The sequence below is a fragment of the Gavia stellata genome, chromosome 14 (assembly GCF_030936135.1).
Source record: "Gavia stellata isolate bGavSte3 chromosome 14, bGavSte3.hap2, whole genome shotgun sequence".
Taxonomy (NCBI): Eukaryota; Metazoa; Chordata; class Aves; order Gaviiformes; family Gaviidae; genus Gavia; species Gavia stellata.
In genome coordinates this window covers 3,224,852-3,245,666 of record NC_082607.1, presented here as the reverse complement: position 1 = coordinate 3,245,666, position 20,815 = coordinate 3,224,852, and the positions used below count along the sequence as shown (strand labels likewise).

Below are 20,815 nucleotides of genomic sequence, written 5' to 3'. Positions count from 1 at the left end.
GCCTCGTTCTTTTAACAATATGCATCATTCCTCCAGTATGGATAAAAGCCTTCTTTTTTCCAAGTTCTGACCTACAGCATTCTTTAGAAGAAATTACCAAGAAAAGAAAATGGAAGCACTTCTCAAAAATTAAGTTGCCTAAACAACTGAATACTGCGCATTAATGTGTCCTGCATGTTACTTCGGTGATTTCTTCCAGGAATGTATGTTTCAGTACTTCAGGGGTGAATTTTTTTCCCCAACATTAGTGAAATAGGTGTGACTTAGTCATGTTTACAAATTAACTTTTAAATGTACTTTAGAGAAAAGGAATTGACAATTTGTCCTACAGATGAGACAACATATAGAAGTTAAACTTAATTTTTAAACAGTATCTTATCACCCTTTATTTTCAGGTGCTTCACAACGATATGACAAAATAAAGTATTACAATCAGTTTTATGTAAATAAAATTAATATCAACAAGTTCCAAATCTCTATATAACAAATACAATCAATCATAAATAAAAAACATGCATTAAATTAAAAATATGTCTATATTATAAAAATCATCATGTGACCCAGTTCTTTAAGACATTGGATTTTTTAAAAATATGTAACTTACACCATATAAAAGTTACAGTATACATTCTTAATTATGCTACTGTATTATTGCATTATGAAAGAAACCATATTGAACTTTCAGGTGGCTATTAATGATACAATTGAGAGGCATTTCAAAGTGTTTCACTGTAAATTAACAAAACCATGTCTTGCAATGCAACTTTTTCCTGTGCACTTATGTTAATTTTTCATTGTTTAACAGGTTTGCGTACTGGGTCTGAAATCTTAGAGATCAAGTCAGGCACATCTATTTAAAATGAGGACTCACAAGCATGGCATAATGTAGATTCGAATTTGCTTTTTTAAAGCCATTGCATAGCACCTTTACTACAAATTATTAATACAGAGATGTGGCTACAGTTCCCTGTAGTTACCTGGAAAAAGCTATCTGTAGAGTATTATATAAAACGTGGAGCTTCAGATGTCTGAACTGAAGACGGCAGGCACCTTTTTAGATTTGACAAAGAAACACTTCTCAGAATGGCAGCTGAGTAATAAAGATTCACAGTCACCATTCCAGTATTTGTAGCAGAGCAGATTAGTAATCTGATTTGGGCTGCCTTCATTTCTGCAAATACATTCCAAACTTCTTTATAATAACCTGCATCTTTTTTGCTACCTCTAGAAATTTCTCTCATCATGTGTCTCACATGGGTGGACAAGACGATGACTGATGCTAATAGAAGCGTATATTATCAAAGAACTATTATACTATATCATATTCCAGGTTTCATTAAAAAATTCCTTCCCACTATCAATAAATCTATTCTCCAGGACAGAGAAATACCAAGTGAGAGATTGCTTACGGTCTTTCTGAAAGCAGAGAACACACCCAGACAGGATACAAAACTTTTCATACATTTTCTCTCTCGTTTTCTTTGGCTGCAGATAGGGAAACAGTCATCTTATAGCTATATTTGTGTTTCAGTGCTGAAACCCAAGCCTCAAATTTTAGTCTCAGCTTTTTAACTGTGTCAGGCTATTAAACAAGAACTGTTGGTAGAAAACAAACAATAAAAAAATTACCCTCTCTTGTAGAGAAGAATGAGACAGAGAAGCCTCAACTGACCAAAAAACCAAACTAAAAAGCGACAGTAGTACACAAACCCTGTACTGGAATAAACCTGCGCTGGCTCACTCCTCTCGTCCACCAAGAAGAAATGACACAGCACAGAGATACCATTTTATGGGCTCTAGAACTGTATTCCTCATACTGTTCACTCATCAAAGAGGGTAGGAGCCATAATTTTAAGTTACGTCCCAGAAAATGTATCTAAGACTTCTGAATGACGATTTAACTCTGAGGCATAGTTCTATTACAGTTTTGCCCTAAGGAGTAATTTGAGACTAAAATACAGCCTAGGGACAGCTTTGTGCATCATGTCCATTTACAGCATGACCTTCTTGTAACATCAGGGGTTGTCATACAAACAGCTCACATGAAACATTTCATTCTTGACTGCCTAACCACCAAGGAGTCCAGTGTACCTTCTGCAGACCAGACACTTTCATTGGTATCACGAGGTTTGAGTGGTAATGCCTTTAACGCATGGAAAGGGCCAGACTAGCTTTTGGCACCGCAGGTAGCGGGCAGTCTTTTAAGGCCTGCTCTTGCCTGGAAAGGGCAGACATGCTTGTTCCTTAACAGCTATCCAGGGCAGCTTCTCTCCCTGCTCCCAGAAGACTAATTCCTGTGCACAGTTTCCCACTGCGTACTGAAAAATGTCATCACAGTGAACTCCTACAAATTCCATGCAAACCTGCATCATCTTACCTTTCTTGTTGACTTGTCGTGGTAGCATATCACTCAAAGGACATAAGTTAGAATTTAAATAGAATTTAGGAGTAGAGCAGATGTTTTTTTCTTTATGTTTTTTATCCAGAATCTGATCAAAGGGCCAGAAACGGAGATAGATAATACAATTTCTGCCATCCAGTCTTGCACTTGAAAATGATCATTTCTTCACCATTTTTACTTCCTGCCTTACGTCTTCATCAGTTTCCCTGGAAACAGTATATGAAGCCCAGCCATCTAATTTTTCTACTCCTCTCTCTGTGATGGAACACTAAACGTGTCTCGTCCAGGAGCTCTGTGAAGATTGATTTAATATCCTCTGATTGCTGCCTGAATTCTGACAGTTTCCTGGCCCTTAAGAGATGATTAAAGAAACAAAACACATTAAATTCTAAGTCAGCTGTCCCAAGCAAGTTTAACTAATAGAATTCTTCTTCTTTAAACTTCACATTTACTGACTTCACCTTCCATTGGACTGTGTATAACAAAGTCCAACACTGCCTGAAATTTGGATTCCAAGGCATCAGTACTTATCTGTTTCTGAACCACCATAAAAGCCTTACTTACTCTTTTGCTTATTCATCATTTGTGCCTTGTGCACTTTCCATTGTGCAGTACCTCCTCAAAACTTCTACTAGTCCCACAGTGACACTAGGAATACTGTTTGTCTGTACTTCACTAGTCATTTGCTTTTGCATTAGCAGCCTCAGAAGAAGGAATCAGGTAGTGAAACCTCTTCTTAGGGAGAGCAGGAGCAAGTATCTCTTCGTATGCCAGTGCTGAGAATATATTCATATGAAGCAGCACTTCTTTTCAGGTTTAAGTCTTCCAACCAAACTCTCTGTTTGTATAGTTTGTTCTTGCTTCCCCCCTCAACTTTACAACAAAGCACGTATTTTCATTAACTGAAAGATAACAGAATTCAACAGATCAGAGGACAAACTACGAGCAGAGTGTCCTTTTGCAGTTTGTATGTTAGGGAAGTGCCACAGTAGACAGAGATGAGATCACCTCTAGGCAGCGGGCTGATTATCATTGTGTACTGATAAGGAGTTGCACTTTGTTCAAGGAAGACCACCACACCTATTCCAACCCCTGTAAGAGTGTTTTGAAGAGAAATGGAGGATGAACACAAGTAGAGCGATACACACAATGATAAAAGCAGTGTTTCAAGTTTCATCCTAGGAAACTTAATCAATTTCTAATTTCATTCTTATGGAAAAAGACAGAATTTCACAGAAATCCTACCAAGATCAATGGGTATTGCATACAAACTTCTGGGAAGAAAAAGTTGGCTGCCTATTACTTCTGCATTTTTAATATTTGTCAGCACTTTAAACCTCAAAACTACAGAAGGTTTCCAACTTCCCAAACATTGCTAATGCACTCTACAGAAATTCAAACAGTATCAGTTTCGTGGATTAAGCAATTTGCATACAGTTCTTCAAGGTATTAGAAGTAGGTGATATTAGAAGTAGGTGAAAAGTAATGCATAGTCTATAAAGGATGTTTTAGAGATTAGTTTTGTGGTTTTTCCCAACTTAAGTGACATTTAAATACACAAGTTGCATGCAGGACACAAAGTTGTTTCCATTCACCTTTGTGAAAGAGGCAAACAACAAATGACTTTGCAATGAAAAAAAGTGACTTGTTTATACAAGCACTAACAATAATGCTATTCACATGATGTAACAACTGACTTTTTAAGGGTATTCAGACCAGTAAGAAGTTGCACTTAATTCCAGAGCTGCAAGAAAAAAGACAAAGAAACCTCTGCAAACCCCATCCATCACATTTTTCTTTTAGATCAATGAACACCTGAGCCAAAGTATAGAGATCTGTTTACATTTTCAAATATCCTTTGTGAAGTGACATTTATTAACAAGCTTGGCACAGAGAAACCTCGTTGTGAGAAGACACTGACAAATCTCATTTTCTCAGTGTCTCGCTAATGACACTGACAATGAGTGAATTCTCACTGCTTATAAGTAGTGAGAAACAAAATAGTCACTAAACAGAATCATGTAAGTCAATAATACAATTTGGGATATAAGAAAATACCTGATTAAATTATACCTCACAGAGCATGTACTGTAAGGATTATTCCTTCCCTTCTTCCCTCCCCCTTATCTGTAATACTTTGCGAAGATTTGTAAGTGGATTTGTCTTAGCTTCTAGTACTGTACATATCCACATCTTCTGGGCTGGACTGACCATGGTCCATAAGTTTTGGATCAGGCTTAAATTTTGGTGTCTTCACTGTTCCTGTCAGAGATGTTAAAGAAATTTAATTAGAAAAATACGTATATATTTGAGCCGTAGAAAAAAAAGCTTATTGACACATTTTGAGAATTATTGTATTACCAAACACACACAAATGATCAAAATATGTATGTTCTAGTTAAAACTGTGTAAGTGATACAGGACGATGAAGGCATGTTGTAATTATTAGCATACAGCAGTGGATGGAGAGCAGGCCTTCCTCCTACCCTCTATACTTTACTACTACTTCTCGAACACAGCAGGGTGAGAGATGAAATACTGACGCTTTGCCCTACACACGGAAAGGAAGGGAAAGTTTGGGACGTGGAAAAAAAATCTCCAGTCTTTCTTCCCCCACTGCTCCCAGGAGCACAGCTGTCTCCCAAAACCAGCTGAATCAGTATCATCTCTGAAGCTGCTGCCAGATGGTAAGAATTCCAAATTAAGACAAACACTCTTACCTAGTCTCACTTCATGACTTCCAAAAACAATGAACTAAGCTTATTAAAACATTGAGCCCTCACACTCATCCTGAATGACAACGCACAAAGACTGACATATTTAATGATACTGTAATTCCAGAGGATCTAAGAGAATATAAAGGCAGGTTTTCTAGGACTGTGCCTCCTCCTACTCGTCTGCTGCTTTTCCAGCTACATCAGTTGGTTTAGCAAAGGGTGCTACGTTCTCCAGAAAGCTTTGCCCCATTTGGACTAGTGAAAATAAACACCTCTGACAACACAAATTAATTTAGGGCATGGACATTCTTTGGCTGTATTAGGGACATGAACTAATTCCAGCCATGAAAGCAAAAACAGAAGATATCTACATACATAAAACCATTAAAGACAGTCTGGCCTGAAGGGAATGTAAAAGAGATCAAAGCATTCCACAAACTAAATCAGAAAAAATACAGGGGCAAAGCAAAGAGAGATGTGAATGTATATTATAGTGAAAATAAAGGAAACAAAAAAAAATTTAAAACCCTATCCAAATAAGTTCTGCTTGCCTTCGAGAAAAAAATGTTTTGGTAAAGAACACAATAAAAAGAAGTAAGCAAGTTTAAGTGACGAGTAAAATTTGGAAGTTGCCCCTACAAAAGGTAACATTATTTTAAAACAAATTTAGTTCTCCTTTAATAGGTAATTCCACTATTGCTTTTAGCAATTGGCCTATCAAAATATTTGTATGTTAAATATGCTGTTACATGATCTAATCGATTATCTCAACGCCTTAAGATGCACAAAGAACACCACTGAAAAAAACCTAGCAAAATAAAATCCAATGCTTCATTTGTCAATTACGGATTCCTCTTTTACCAATATCTGAAGATGCAGAACCCGTACAGAGAAACGAACAGTGATTCAAATTAGCTGTTTTCACAAAAATCCAGTAGTAATCCTTTAAATTACACTTATGGTATTCCAACAACAGAAAGATAATTTAAAATAGGTATTTAACAGAAGTACTTGATGAAATCATCTCATTGGTATCAATATGGGATATGGTCCACAGCACAAGGAATGAAAGAAAACATTGTTGAGAAAGAACAATTAATTTATGAGAATTTGGATACTGTGACAGGGTCCACAGTGAGAAAATTATTGCCTCCCTGAGGCTCTGAAGTATACATTAAATGACAGCGTGTACCATATATTCTCAAGAATAATATGCTATGACACTCTGCTCCATTTCAAAGCAAGGGTAACCACAAAATTAAGTCAAGCAATCCAGAATTTGCCTTGGATTTGCAATTTGCGCTGAGATTACACCTGAAATTTTTAATTCACCTGATGAAGGCACTGGATCTTTATTACTCCAAGACTCAACTGGAGAGGATTCTGTTCTGCTAAATGATCTTGACTCAATAGCAGACTCAGGTTTTGTACTAGAAATGTCTTTCTTATCTTCTTGCGTAATTGATTTTGACTCTTGCTGCAGCTGTGAACCAAACATTAATAAAAAAAATTCACATGGGTATATGTTTAATACATTATTGCAAAATAAAGCTTTCAAATCTGAAAGCTTATCTTTTATGAAATTATTTTCAGATATGACATCATAGAGCAATATTCAACTAGCAATCTTAACGTCAGCTGCATGCAAGGGACACAGCTGGGAAAAATAAAATGCATGAAAGAACCCCACAGTTCTAACTTAAAATTCACATGTAAGGAAGTTCACCTTGTCACGAGTGTTATACTTGAGTCTGATACTGGGCTTTTACCTGAGACCCTCAAAGTGCTTCACAAGGAAGTCACTCTTCATTTACAGATGAGGAACCTATAGTCTTACACAAGACTGAAATAGCGTTTAGTTTTTACAGACCACTCACTACCCTGAGTTAACAGAAGATGGAAAGACAAATCATGGTAACACCTTAGTAATGAAAAGGAATACATTTTTTTGAGAACAGGCTTCACTCAGGGGAAAAAAATAAAGTGAATCGAAACTGTCTTTACCACATCAATTCTTGTTTCGCTCTCATTTTCATTACATTTATCTGAATCTCATTTTCAAAATTCAGAATTCCATTTGCGCGCCTCAGTGGAAATAAAAGGTGAGGACTGCATACAAACGACAACCATAAACTTAAAGCAAAATACTTCTAAATGTTAGTATGACTGAGAACTTTCATTTTCTTTAGAAAGAGCCAAAAAAAAAAAAACCACCACTGTGACAGGACTAGAGGAAATGGCCTCAAGTTGCGCCAGGGGAGGTTCAGGCTAGATATTAGGAAAAAGTTCTTTACTGAGAGAGTAGTGAACCATTGGAATAGGCTGCCCAGGGAGGTGGTAGAGTCACCCTCCCTGGAGGTATTCAAGGAGCGTGTGGATGTGGCATTGTGGGATGTAGCTTGATGGACATGGTGCTGTGTGGTGTTGGGTGGGTTGTGGCTTGTTGTTGTTGTGTGGCGTGGGTTTTGTGGTTTTTCTTTTTGTGGGTTTTTTTTTTTTTTTTTGGTGTGGGTTTTTTTTTTTTTTTTTCCCCCCAGGTTGGACTCGATGATCTTACAGGTCTTTTCCAACCGTACTGATTCTGTGATTTCTGTTATACTAGGGAGAAGATAAGGTCAAAAACTGTGATTTTCTGTATGTAAGAGGTCAATATAAAGAGGTTACTGACCATTTATTCACTATGGCTGCAATGAGGACAGGACAAGAAAAAAAACCCTCAGACATAGACAATTTATATCACAGGGTAATTAAAACAGACTGCCTGGAAGGGTTGTGGAATTTCCTTCACTGATAGGTTTAAGAATAAGCTAGTCATACCTACTGTAATTCTGTGTGTGTCTTTATTTTAAATTTAGTGGTCTGCTTAGGACCAAAGCTTGAATCAGAATGGATTATTTTTGCCAAGATCAAAAATGAGCTAGAAGAGAAACTCAGTCTTCTCTTGTGCATCTTGCATGTACTGCGGGACTGCATAGGGGACCTCAGCATCTATTGGTCTGAAAGGTATTGCAAGTATGACATTAATTAAACACTGAAGTTACAAAAATATGAGAGGGGGTTTTGTGCCTCACTTCATGCAATTAGTAATCTTAAACAGTATCAGCAGAAGAGTGCTTGACCTTCTAATTTACTTTTTTCTCCCTCTGAACTTACAAGTTACAGTCATCACTTCAGAAAGCCTACCTTGGTGACATCTTCCTTTTCTGCCCACAGTGATCGCACGGCTTCATAGGTTTGATGGCTTGCAGAAAACAGCTTCTTCCCTGTTACCTATTTTTTCAGAAAAATGTAATTTAACGACAGCTTTAAAAATACTAAGATACATAGACCATTCAAATGAAATGCATCTTATTTGCATGAAAACATGCTTGACCCCATACTAAACTTTTCAAAATCTAGTGCATAGTTCTCTTACATCAAGCAAATCCTAAATAATGCTTAAATTGGTACTAGAAATCCAGACGTAGCATTCACATGCTGCATTCACCTACTCAAAATGAAATCAAAACCTGATCAGCAAACAGCGTTTTGGCAATGTTAGCACAATAGACTGGAGCAGCAGTTTTAAAGGATCCAAACTTGCCTCACTATGTTGGAAATGACCAAAGACAGTAACACAAAAGGAAAAAGCCCCAAAAGATGAACTGACCCATGTTAGTGAGCAGTGCTTCGCTTTACAAATGGCCAAATCCTTCAGTCTATTTTTGAAAAGTAATTTTATAATACTGCAGTAACTGTGGAGTACTTTTACAAACGCTCTGTGGAAACAATACTTCACAGCTGCAACTACAAAAAACTGTCCAATAGGTGCTACATAATGTAAGTAGATAGGAAACAAGGATTTAGCTTCCTCAGATGGGTCATAACGTACGGTCTTTTTGTACTCTGGAAGTACAAAAATACCAAACAAAACCACCCCACTAAAATTAGTAACAATAAAAACTGATTCATCATGATGGAAAGTTGAGAGATTCAATAGAAGTTTTTTCAATCAGATTTCAGGATAATGTTCCATAAATCTTTCTGTCAAAACTTAAATCTGATCATTTAACTAAAAGATTGGTAAGTCCTAGAGCCGAACACAACTAACTGAACTAAATTTTCCTATCTCATCGATTTAACACAGAAGTGCAGTTTTAAAACTATAAACACAAAGTTCGTCAAGAATTCTTATGAAGCAGTATGTGCTTTTCTAAATAGGGAAACACTGGAAAACTAGAGAGAAGGAAGAGCTATATAGACTTTATATCCTGCTTCTCAACTCACTTGTGTAGAAGAGTACCGTGTGCAAACAATTCTTGCATACAAAATATTAAGTACAGTTCTGCTTTTCTACATAAACAGCTAAGACATATGCTAATCAGGCAGACAACCGCAAGATGACAGTAACTGGAAAACAGGGAATTCTAACAAGAGATGCAATTGTACAGTATCTCAAATTCCACATCTATCAAGTTCAGCAAGGCTTTATTTTTTACCTACTTTTATTTCAGCAAGATAAAATAATCTTCATTTATTTGAGAAATGAGAATTAAAAATTGAGAGGCTGTACAACTGCATATTTAAATTCAGTCATTCTATCCATTTCTTATAGTTACGCAATTAACATCTGTGATGCATTATATGTTTTAATGAAGATGCATGTGAATTCTGACTCCTAGTCCCATGACACTTCATTCAAGTGAAATGGGAACGCTATGACTAAATTCACTGTTAATTCCATATTACAATACAAGTAAACCTACCTTGGCAATTACCACTGACTGAGCTGGGTAACAAACAGAAATTCCTAAAGTTGTAAGTCCCAAGGGATAAGCAATTTTCTTAAACCTAGAACCTGTATGAAGCCAAATATTTCAAATAATTAGACACTAATGAAATGTAAAGCTAAGCAGCTGTATCAATTAAATGCAATTGTTTAACCCCTTACCATTGCTTACATCAAACTTAACCCCATAACGGCTGGAGGAGAGAATATGGAGTGTGATAGCAGAGTCACGTTTGCAGGAGATACTGATTTTCGGAACATTGGTTTCTTGAATGAGAAATAATCCCAAATTCAATTTTCCAATATTGTGAAAAATGAGGAGAATGTTTGTGTCGTTTAGGAGCTGCTGTGGTTCTTCACTAGCTCCATGCACGCTCTCTTGAGGACACAGACTGCAGAATTTGGAGCAGCCAGGAGCCTGGAAGCTGGGGCCTCTTTGCTCAAAGATAGGAAGGGCTGGGCCAGGCTCAGGTTCCTGTTTGTTGACAAGGAGCCCTGATGACAGATTCTCAAGCCCAAGTCTTTCTTTTTTTTTTTTTTTTTTTCTTTTTTAAGTGTGTCCACCAAAAAGTAACAGGGATACAAGAACGCTTTTACTAATTTGCCAATATTTTGTTTAACCCATTTGCTTTGTCAAATATTCAGATACACACATACACAGGGATTACAGATTAACGTTTTCTGAACAGTATCTTCTAGCAGTTTAGATATTCTTCTTCAACTATGTATCTTGAAAGGAGAGGTGACTGTATCTATCAAATTATCCTTTTGGCTTGAAAGCTGCCGAAGTCATGCCTTCTGATATCTATTCTCTTGTACCTGTGTAGCCAAATGCCAACATTCTTTAGCTTCTCCCCTCTAAATTCCCTTAGTTTTCACTATATTCAGTAACTTTACCTGTTAATTTGTCTCCAGTTTCCTCCCATACACACACTGTTTCTGAAAACCAGTAATGAACAAACTCAAAACAAGTGTTCTACTTTGACCTTCTGTTGATTCCACCATTAAAAATGATTACATAAACCTGCTCTGTCTATTAGGTCTTAGCCAGCTTCTAAAAGAAGTATTTAATAATGTCCCTTCAATTTATCCAGTAGGACTTTTTTTTAATACTACTTACATAGGTTTTTGCCTATGTTTCAGAAAAACCTTTTGACCATTAAAATTACTACATGCTACATATTCAACACACCAACAATGAAAATAAGCAAAAGACCCCTACCTTTTCTTGCCAGCACTATGCCAGCTAAGCCTGATATTGTAATTACACCAACTTTGGGAAGAAATTCTGGGGGTGGATTCTTCAGGTAAACATAAGCATCTTAGAATTAAAAAAAAAAAAAAAGAAGAAAAAAAAAGAAGCATAGCAATTCAATATTAATCCTTTTATTTTATTTCCCACTTAAGAAATAAAGAAGGAAGTAAAATTATGAATATCCAAAATTGAAAAGAGTCCAAGACTGGATTTTTTGTTAATGAATGAAGAAGTCTTATTTTCCAGGTGCACACTTGCAGTCTGTGCCAGACAGAACGAGAATCACAGTCCTCAAAACACAGCAGCAAAGCTAAGAATTTTTCTCCTTAGGTACTTTTTTATGTTTTGTACAATGTTAGTCCTTAATAAAGGAAAAGGAAAGCATAGGTTTAGGTTTTGATTTTACTGTGAGTTAATATAGATTAAATGAGACAACGCATGATCTGGAGTCGCCCAATATACTATTTTTAAGGAAAATAACTTTTATCTATAGTTTCTGATACTGAACTTGAATGCAAATACTGCTTGTAACTTGTACTACAATTAAGAAGCCGCTTTTATAATTAAGACAGGTTGTGGAATTTCCATGGCTGGAGATGTTAAAGACCTGACTGGACAGAGACGTAAGCAACTTGCTTTGGCCCTGTTTCAAGCAGGTGAGTGGGCGAGACAATCTATAGAGACGCCTCTGCAGAGAGATCTGTGGAGCTACAGAGATTCCAACTTCAATGATTCTGTGATACTATGATTTTAAGAACAAAGCTAAAATCAAAGGAATGAGAAATACTATTTAGTTGGTCATTTCTCTCATTTGAGAACAGAAATGAAACTCCAGAGTGAATTAACAGTGGCCCCAGGGTTTTTCCCCCATACACACTTGTGGAAAGTATTCCAGTGCACTCACTCCCCTTCCACCCTTTCCCCCTCCTCCCCCTTGTAACTAGAATTTGCTGTTTCAACCATCCTTCTGATTTGCAAAGAGAAACAACAGAAAACGCTCAGTTCAGAAATACATGACTTGCCTACCTTTTCCAAACTGAATTGAATCCATTATTCCATTTTTAACAAAGACAAAAGCATCCTACAAAAAAACAAAAAAAACCCCAAAATAAATGTAAAATCTTTGAAGAAGCAGACGTTTTCAGTACAAAACTACTCAGTTGATACATATGGCTCAGCACAATGAGACAAAGAAATATTACGTAATATTAGAAAAACCAAACCAGATCAGTGAACTTCGACAGAGGCTGTGCTGAGATCCGTCCCCTTTTTGACTACCATGTTTATATTTTTAAAGCCTCCATCCATATTTAATTTTTAAAAATTTCCTTAATATAGTAAGATCACTTTCAAAATTGACATCTCAGGAGCAAAACTGTAGGGTAGCAAAACATCCGGACGCCAACTGTATAACATAAGAAAATTCAATTACAAAATACAATCTCCTCTTCCCTAGGGAGACCTACCCAGTAAAACTGACTTTGTCTTTTAGTTTGTAAAAATGGTGCTCAGTTTCGCTAAAGATAAGCAATACTGATTTGGTCTAAGATGCACGCTCAAATAGTTTGCATTAATCCCTTCAAATTGGTCAATTTATTTATTCTTTATGCAGAAAAAACCCTTCTACTAGCCTATTATTAGTATCATTGTCCTCAGATTGCTAAACAAATTGAGTAAATACGCATTCTTTAGGAGATTAACAAAAAAGAATGTCATCTTGAGTTATTTCACCGGAATCATTCGTTTGTGGTAACACAGAATTTGTACCACCAGAGGTCACTGCTAGTCAATCTCTGAAACACTCACTTGATGAATAAGGGCATGGAAAAGTTTGATACAGATTTATAACTAAATTATTTCAGTTATGCAGTCACTGACAAAATTTTCACAGACCAATGGAATCAAAATTTACAGAAAATACTGGAAGATGTTTTGATTCCTTTGCCTTTTTCTAATAATAGGGTCTATTTTGTTTGTAAGAGAAAAATACAAGCATAAAATTTCTTATACTAACACAGCCAGGGTAAAAAGTTGTCATTTACCAGCGATTAAGAGAATGGTGACAGGCATCGCATTTTCTTCTATGCCTAGAACATCCAATAACAGAGTTGTGAGGTATTTTTGATGACTAGTTAGTAACAGCCTGTTTTAACAGTTATATCAGATGCACTCAGTTTGTATTTCTTAAAGTACCTCAATCAGATCTTTTAACCTGCCCTTTGGAAGCAGGTTGCTCTCTCTCTCTCTGCGGACTGTACCTTGAATTTCATACTCCTAAACACTATCAAGTTCTGCTAGCAAGAAGTTACCTACGTCACTCTTGCTGTAGAAGTTAACCAAGAGGTATTTCTGAACCTGATGCTGCGGGTTGGCCTAGATCCAGTTTAGCATTGACTGAAAGGGACCTCTTTGATCTCACTGCCTCTTCATTTGGAAAACAAGGAGAACGCACAGGTTCCCTGTTATAAGCACAACAGAGAAAAATGAGAGAAGGGTTCGGTTTTGCATCCTGAATTAGAGGTGTATACTAATACAAGGAACTGCAAAAAAACTCCAGGGTGAAGTATGCTGTTTTTTCAATGTTTTGGTCGAGTGCCGTCAGGAATTGTAGGGGACTTTGGATGCAGATATTTCTTACCTTGCACCATCCAATATAGCGGCCGGTTGCCTGTCTTACTGAAGACAATTGCTTCTGCAAGTGACCAGGCTGTTCTTCAATGTATTTCAATTTCAGAGGTGGTGGACAGTAAATTGGAAGCTGGAAAGAAAAGCATAACTGTACTGCAGGGAGATAGTTCTGTATACTGATTAGTATTTACACTGAATAGTGTTTTTCAAGACTGCATGCAAATCCTTAGTGTTCCCACTACAGCAAACAAACCTCTATATGGAATTACGCTCTTTTATATTTCCAAACTTACTTTACACAAGTGTGACTACAGGTTAATTCTTTAGAAATGAAAACTGAAAGTATTGTATAGGTTCTAAGTAGAATTACTGAATATGATAAAAAATATCTTTTATTCAGAAAAAGCATGAGCAAGAATAGTTGGAAGATTCATGCATGTATTACTAGAAATTGTACAATAGAAAAAGATTATTATTATTATCAGTAAGTATGATACTCTCACTTTTTCTGGCTTCACTCTGGAAATAATGTAATAATGAAAATAAGATAAAACTTACTATTGTAACACTTCATGCTTTAGCTGTGCTATAGTGATCAGTTATTTAGGAGGTAATTTTTATTATCACACGTTACTTAGCTATGTATTTTATTTACTGGGAGTATAACTCAATGGGAAGAGATGGTATTCTACAGATCCTTCTAGTATTGTTTTAAAGACTGACAAACAGTAAGACTCTTACCTGATTTGGCTTCACCAGCTGACCTTTTGATTCCTTTTCTGTCGCTGCATATACAGTAATACACGCAAGTGGCAGACCAGAAGAAAGAGCTGCCAGCTTTGCCACCTGGGACAGACAGATATAAAAAGGAAGTCTTAATGCAGAAATAAAAATTTCACTCCAGTAAAATCCGGATTTTCCTACTGCATTGTGCTTGATCAAATATGGGATTAAACAAGTCACTTTCAAAACCTTTTAAAAACATTATACCTTTTAGGAATCTCTTCTGTCTTATACTGAGATTTTTTCAAATTACAACGGTAAAGAAAAGGCTAGAGATCACTGACAACAACAGTTATGTCTAAAATATCAGGAAGAATTTTGTGTTCAAAGCCTGTTGATGCTTCCATCATCCCTTAAGGTAAATTAAGTTCTAATCTATTCAACATACAGGTACTCCAAGTCAATGAATGACTCTCTTGTTTCAGCAAAACGCACCTCAATGTTATTTACAGGAATTCTCTGTGACATCAGACAAAATGTCATCTCCTCTGCAATTCACAGAGCGGTTCAACTACTGTCTGTTTGGAGTAACTGTGTGTCGAAAATAAATGAAAATACATAGCAATTACTGGAATTAAGAATCACCTGCTTAACCTTTTGACTGACGTATGTTACAATGTAAATTACAGAAATACAGGTTTGGTCATGACAGTCTGATGTCTACTTAGAACATTAATTTGGAAAAAACCACCATGTATTACACAAAGCTTAAACTCCAATACAGCTTCACGTGAATATTTTTTAGACGATTTCCTTAAGATTCCAATCAGAGCTGGCCTTATGCGTGTTGGCAAACCAACTTGATTTTGGGAAATACCTTAAATCCCTAGTATAAAACTCTATTATATCCTCATTATTATCTCAGCTTTCAATTGGAAACATCCTGTCAACGGAGTGAAATTTACTCCATAGCATTTAGTTATAATAATGAAAACACAATGAACACAAAGAAACGCAAAAGCACCACCCTGAATTAGCTCAGGTTCATGAGACATCAATCACACGCAGATTAAACTACTCAAGACAGCAAAACACCACCGCTTCTAAAGTAAACTGTGCGATCATCATAGCAAAACTTTCAGCTGGTACAATCACAGCAGAACACAGAGCCGCAGGAGAACAGAGGAGGACACAAAGAAGGGGCAAGCAGACAATGCCAGAGCTGCAAGCTTTATGCTAAAGCTAAAAATTGTTCTTCAGTTGCATTTTTTGGCACGGGGGGCTAAGGGGAGGAAAGGTTACTGAAGATTTCTCTACACTAATGGTCTTTATTAATGTATAGTATTCCCACTCTTATCATACAGCCAGTGTGCCCCTCCCCTCTCCTTGGAACATAAAACCTTCTTGTCAGCATAATTATCGCACCACCCTAAAAGTCTGCTAGTGGCTACTATTTATTTCATGCTTTTCTTCAATATAGCAATGGTAGGAAAATGTGTAGGACTGAGCTCATTTTGCCTCGAGAAACAGAACCCCACCGCTTTTTCTCTTCAGGCCAGCTTGACATTACAAAATTTTGGTAACACACCTGTGATGTCAGCTGGAAGCATCAAAAACCCCCCAACTCCAGCATAGCTGGGCTAGCAAGTCTCAGCTGGCAAAGCCTTCACTGTAAACCCAACCATGTTGACCAGCATGTGCTATTCTCTTAATTTACACCAGTGACACCCCCCAATACTTCACCTTTGTAGATGAAGTATAAGAGGCCTGGGGGGCACTGACACAGAACTGCTAGCCACACGGGCGCGGCAGCAGACACTTTGCAAGGTAAGGCAACAACATGTCTGGGTTTGGTGCGGGGCAGAGGGGAGATACCAAAAATCTTGTTACTGAAGACCTGTGTTTTTCCCGTGTAGACCCAGCTACGCTGGCAAGCGTGGACAGGGTCAGAAGGAAGACGGAGGTGATACCACTTCCTGAGATGTAAAGTCCTACATTGTACGTAAAAATACAGCCGTGCTGATACCATGTATGTTGATCAGCACTGTGAAAATATTCAGTTAGTCACATGCTGACAGGAAGTTTAGCATACAAGAGCTGCAGCCACAAGGACCTAACCCACTTAGCACAACTTTGGTTACGACCACTGTTCTGAGGAGTACCTGCCATTTTCCCTTTCAGTGCCTAACATGACCACCTCAACAGAAAACATCACCAGGAAGCTCTGGTGCTGTGTCCCAGCACAGGAGAGCGGCTCTCCTAGCCCTGCACAGCCCCAGGATGTAGAAAATAGGTGAGAGAGGATGGCAATAATCAAAATATCAGCCAATTAACACAATAACTGTCCTTCTGATAATGTTGCTCAGAGCAAAATGCCCAGTCTGAGCTACAGAAGACTATCTATAAAGGGACACCCATTCTCAAAGAAAAGTCTGTGTTTTTAAAGCATTATTAAAAGAAACTGTTTAAAATGTATCGTAACTCAGCCAGCCTATTTCAGTACATGATGCTACCAAGACAACATACCAATATTCCATAGATACGAGAAGGAAAATAAAATTTAGAAGTGAGAAACTGTGAAAAAGTTATATTGTTCACTTAACAAATTTGATTAATTTGTTTTAGAAATTCACAACAGAGTTTATTGTGCTAAATGTAAAGGAGAAAGCTATACCGGCAATGATGAAAGCAGTCCAGTTCCTGACTGACAGTAATTGCTTTACTTTTGGACACCCGAACACAAACGCATGTATGTTTAAAAATCCAAGCGAACAGCTGTACTATCTAACGCTTATGCTGGCACAATTATTCCAAGAAAGTTTCACTCTTTTCTACTGAAATCACAAAGAACCGAGGAGAAAGAAAAGCAACGTCACCTTGCCTACATAAAAGAGGCTTCACTACATGGAGTTGTCTATCCTCTTCCTTTATCTAATGACTAGGTATATTAAAAATACCTCAATTGGCTAAGTTGCTTCTTATTATTAAAATTATGTTATTAAAATGACTTCAACGGGTGTTATGTATTCAACAAGGAAAATCCCCTATTGTTTAGGTAAAGAAATAAAAAGATATTTTACCTATGAAATTTTCTAAAAGAAGTTATTGAGAATTAAGAAATGGCAGGATGATACAGCTATATATAAAAAATGCCAGAATTGAACAGTCAACCAGTAGAATGACTCCAGAACATCAGTCGATAACTGATTCAAACAAACAAAAAATTTCCTCTTTAATGAATTCAGGAAATATTTTACTTTTTTTTTAATTGAAAGAGTTTACTTCAACATCTGTTCTGCGTTTTACTACCAGTTCTGCGTTTATCTGAATTAATGCTCTGACCTAAGATCTATGAAACTAACAACAGAAAATCACCCGGTCTGTAACAGCAACAGATCTCAAAAGCAGCAGTTACAAAAGCCAGGAGCCCAGATGACATCTTCTGGAGATGAATTCTGTATGAACATAGATGTAAACATCACCAGAATTACCGGTATGAGAAATTACCAGCCTTATGCTCTAGACGGGAGGGAAGGGGAAGGTCAACGGTAAGAGTCAGAAGATTTCCAGTAACACCAGTGCCATGCTGCTGACACTGCCATCACGCTGCCACACGGCCCACCAGCAGGTCGGTTTTTCCACAGGCATGAAAAGCACGTTGGTTATTTCAAAGCTCTAAACAGTGCAGACTAACAGACACGGCATTATTTCTGATGAGAAGACTGAATGGCAATTATTTGCTGAAGAGATTTTTGACATGCTCTCTAGCAGAAAATTGTTACAGCTATGCCTTTTAATAGTAGAGCTAGAGTAAAATGAATCAAAATATAATAATAAAACTGTCAAATGTACCTGGATAGTTTTGGCTTTAAGTCTTTGCATTTCAAACATCTACTTCAAAGTGTTAGAATTCTATCCAAGTTCAAAAATACAGATTCTATAAAAAAGAAGTAAAAAAGCTACATCACTACAAAGAATTCACTATCTTCAACTCGAAAGATGCAGAATGCAAACTAAAGCGTAATAAAACCGTATGTTTAATTTATGCTAATCTCTAAGACGTTAAGTATTGTTTCTCACTGAAACTCCGCAAATTCTGTATACTTGCTTCAAAAACTGTAGTACAAATAAAGAGACTTGCCCTGAAGGTAGGAAGAAGCCTCAGAACGAAAACAGGTAATCAAAGGAATAGGCTACATGCAAAAACCTGACGCATGTATATATATAAATATATATGCCTTCTCTATCACAAAACCAGAATCTACTAGCCAGATTAAAATAAAATTAAAATTTTAGCAGCTACTGCATGGCATATTTTCAGAGGAGAGCTGTTACTCAAAGAATAAGAAGCACGGGTTCATGGTTTTCTCCTACCACTTAGATGTCTTGAGGCTGAGCAGAAAACTGTCCCCCATCCTTTTATTTTTCCCAGAAGTTACATGAGATATGACAATTGTCAGAAGTTTCTAGGCCAAATCCAGTATTTTATTTTGGGTATGTATTTATAAGTCTCCAATGACAACTACAAAAAAACCAGGAGTGGAACAGAGCATCCTTCCACCTCAACTCAGCTTACTGATACTCCACAGATTTGTTTTTAATCTTTGCCAGATGGTAACCCACAGAGAGTGAAAACTTAAGAAGAATAAATTTATATTAATTTTTCATAGTAAATAATAAAGAACACACATAAAGTTATGGCACTTCACTAAATGTACTGAATCATTCAAATTTCTATACTGAACTATACCACTTCAAGATCAGCCAGGCATACAGCGAACAGCCAAATACGGTTTCTTTTTTCAGGTACTTGTCTCGTAACAAACTAGGTAAAATGCTTCATTTTCATTCTTTTGGCTGTCCTCACTGGCATCATCTTTTTCTTTGCAGATATATATGCATTTTAAAAGCAAATACGAAGATTTATGTGAGGGCAATCTATTCATCAATCTATGAAAACTGGAAAACCTGTCTAAATATTTGAGAGAAAGCCTAGCTCTTTACAGGCATGTTTTTCCCCTGTTTAAAGACACTGTATCATCTCTGCAATTGAAGATATTTTAGGCACTTGTGACCCTGTTAGTTTGTAACAGCGCGATTTTAACACCCTTGGTTTAGCGATGGTGTAACACTACTACACTTCACAATGCTACTTGTATCTTGATATTTCATCTCTCGGGTAAGGAGGGGAAGGCGTTTCCGGAGCTGTAAGTGGATGGAGAACAACCAGAAGAGCAATACTTCCTTTATTCCCTGCTTTACAATGCAACCGCCCTCTTGAACCAGCTCTTTCTACCTCAAGTTCCGCGATGGAGACAACAATGCTGAGACCTCGTACTTTCCTACTCCTCCTTCCCCTGAGCTCCCGGTTACAGGCTGAAGGGATGTCCCCGCTCCCAGGAACTACGACCTTCGACTCCCCCCCGGCTGGAGCAGAGACACGAGCCCCGCGCTGGGACGGGCCGTGCCGGGTGACGAGCGGGGCCTGGGGCAGCATCGCCCCAGCACGCCATTCCGCACGGCGGGCCTAGCCGCGTCCCGCCTTGCGCACCCCGCGCACCCCCGCTGCTCCTGCCGAGCTCAGCGACGCCCCGGCCGGAGCAGCCGCCGGGCCTGGGCCGCACACACCGGCCCGGCCCGGTCCGTGGGCCCCGGCCCTCTCCTCAGCCGGCGCGGGGCCCGGCGAGCCCGCTCTGACAGGGGGCGAGCGTGCGGGCAGGCCGCGCGGGGCCGGCGGGACCGGGAGCTCCCGCGGCGCGGAGGAGCCGCAGGAGGCCCCAGGGGGTGTGCGCCGGCCCCCGCCGAGGCCGCGGGTGTCTCTGCGCGGCAGGGGGAGCCCCGGCCGAGGGAGCCGCCGCAGCACCGCCCTCCCTCACGCCGGGCGGCACTCACCTTGGCCGCCATGTTGGCGACAGCCCCGCGCGGGCGCGTACGGCGAGCGGGACGGGCCGAGCGCTCGGCGGTGGGCGGGGCTCCGAGCGCTCGGGGCGGGCCGGGGGCAGCGGGATCCGGGGCAGGCGGCAGTCAGCGAGGCCGGGGCCGCGGGCTGCCCCGGGAGGGGCCGCGCCTGCCCGGCGCCGCCGCAGGGGAAGGGGCGGCTGTTCCTGAAGGCGCCAAGTTCTGCCGTTCCCTCAGCGTCGGGGCAGCGTGACAGGAGCGAGCCGGGCACCCACGGGCTTTGCGAGTCACTGAGCAAAGAGCTGCACTGGCGGGTGTGTCGTGGTGGCTTTGTAAGACAGCCTGCTCAGTTACCGTTATGGAATCCCGCAGCGCAGAGTGCCCGGCGGTTAAAGGCAGGGTTTGTGGGGCCCTGGTCCGCGTGG

General features: G+C 38.9%; 1 protein-coding gene across 3 annotated transcripts; it reads right to left on the bottom strand.

The window, feature by feature from the left end:
* Positions 1–441: 441 nt before the first annotated feature.
* On the bottom strand, positions 442–20,416 carry APOOL (apolipoprotein O like). Of its 3 annotated transcripts, none has more exons than XM_059824285.1 (10): positions 20,385–20,416; positions 14,511–14,615; positions 13,780–13,899; positions 12,168–12,222; positions 11,109–11,207; positions 9,864–9,955; positions 8,302–8,388; positions 6,451–6,601; positions 4,613–4,663; positions 442–4,145 (listed from the first exon to the last, which is right to left on the bottom strand). In XM_059824285.1, exons 1-10 carry the CDS (start codon positions 20,394–20,396, stop codon positions 4,102–4,104), a joined length of 816 nt encoding a protein of 271 aa, XP_059680268.1. In that variant the 5' UTR covers positions 20,397–20,416; the 3' UTR covers positions 442–4,101. The 3 variants fall into 3 exon arrangements, 2 of the variants coding, with proteins under 2 accessions (XP_059680268.1, XP_059680267.1); XR_009484282.1 differs by having other exon boundaries at positions 4,111–4,145; positions 4,460–4,663; XM_059824284.1 differs by having other exon boundaries at positions 4,104–4,663.
* Positions 20,417–20,815: the final 399 nt, after the last annotated feature.

What these genes read in the sequence shown, in the direction of transcription:
- APOOL (XM_059824284.1), bottom strand. An exon ending in TTCAATTCAGTTTGGAAAAG is followed by an intron (nt 11,208 to 12,167) that starts GTAGGCAAGTCA and finishes TTTAATTCTAAG; the next exon opens with ATGCTTATGTTTACCTGAAG. An exon ending in AGTCAGTGGTAATTGCCAAG is followed by an intron (nt 8,389 to 9,863) that starts GTAGGTTTACTT and finishes CTGAAAAAATAG; the next exon opens with GTAACAGGGAAGAAGCTGTT.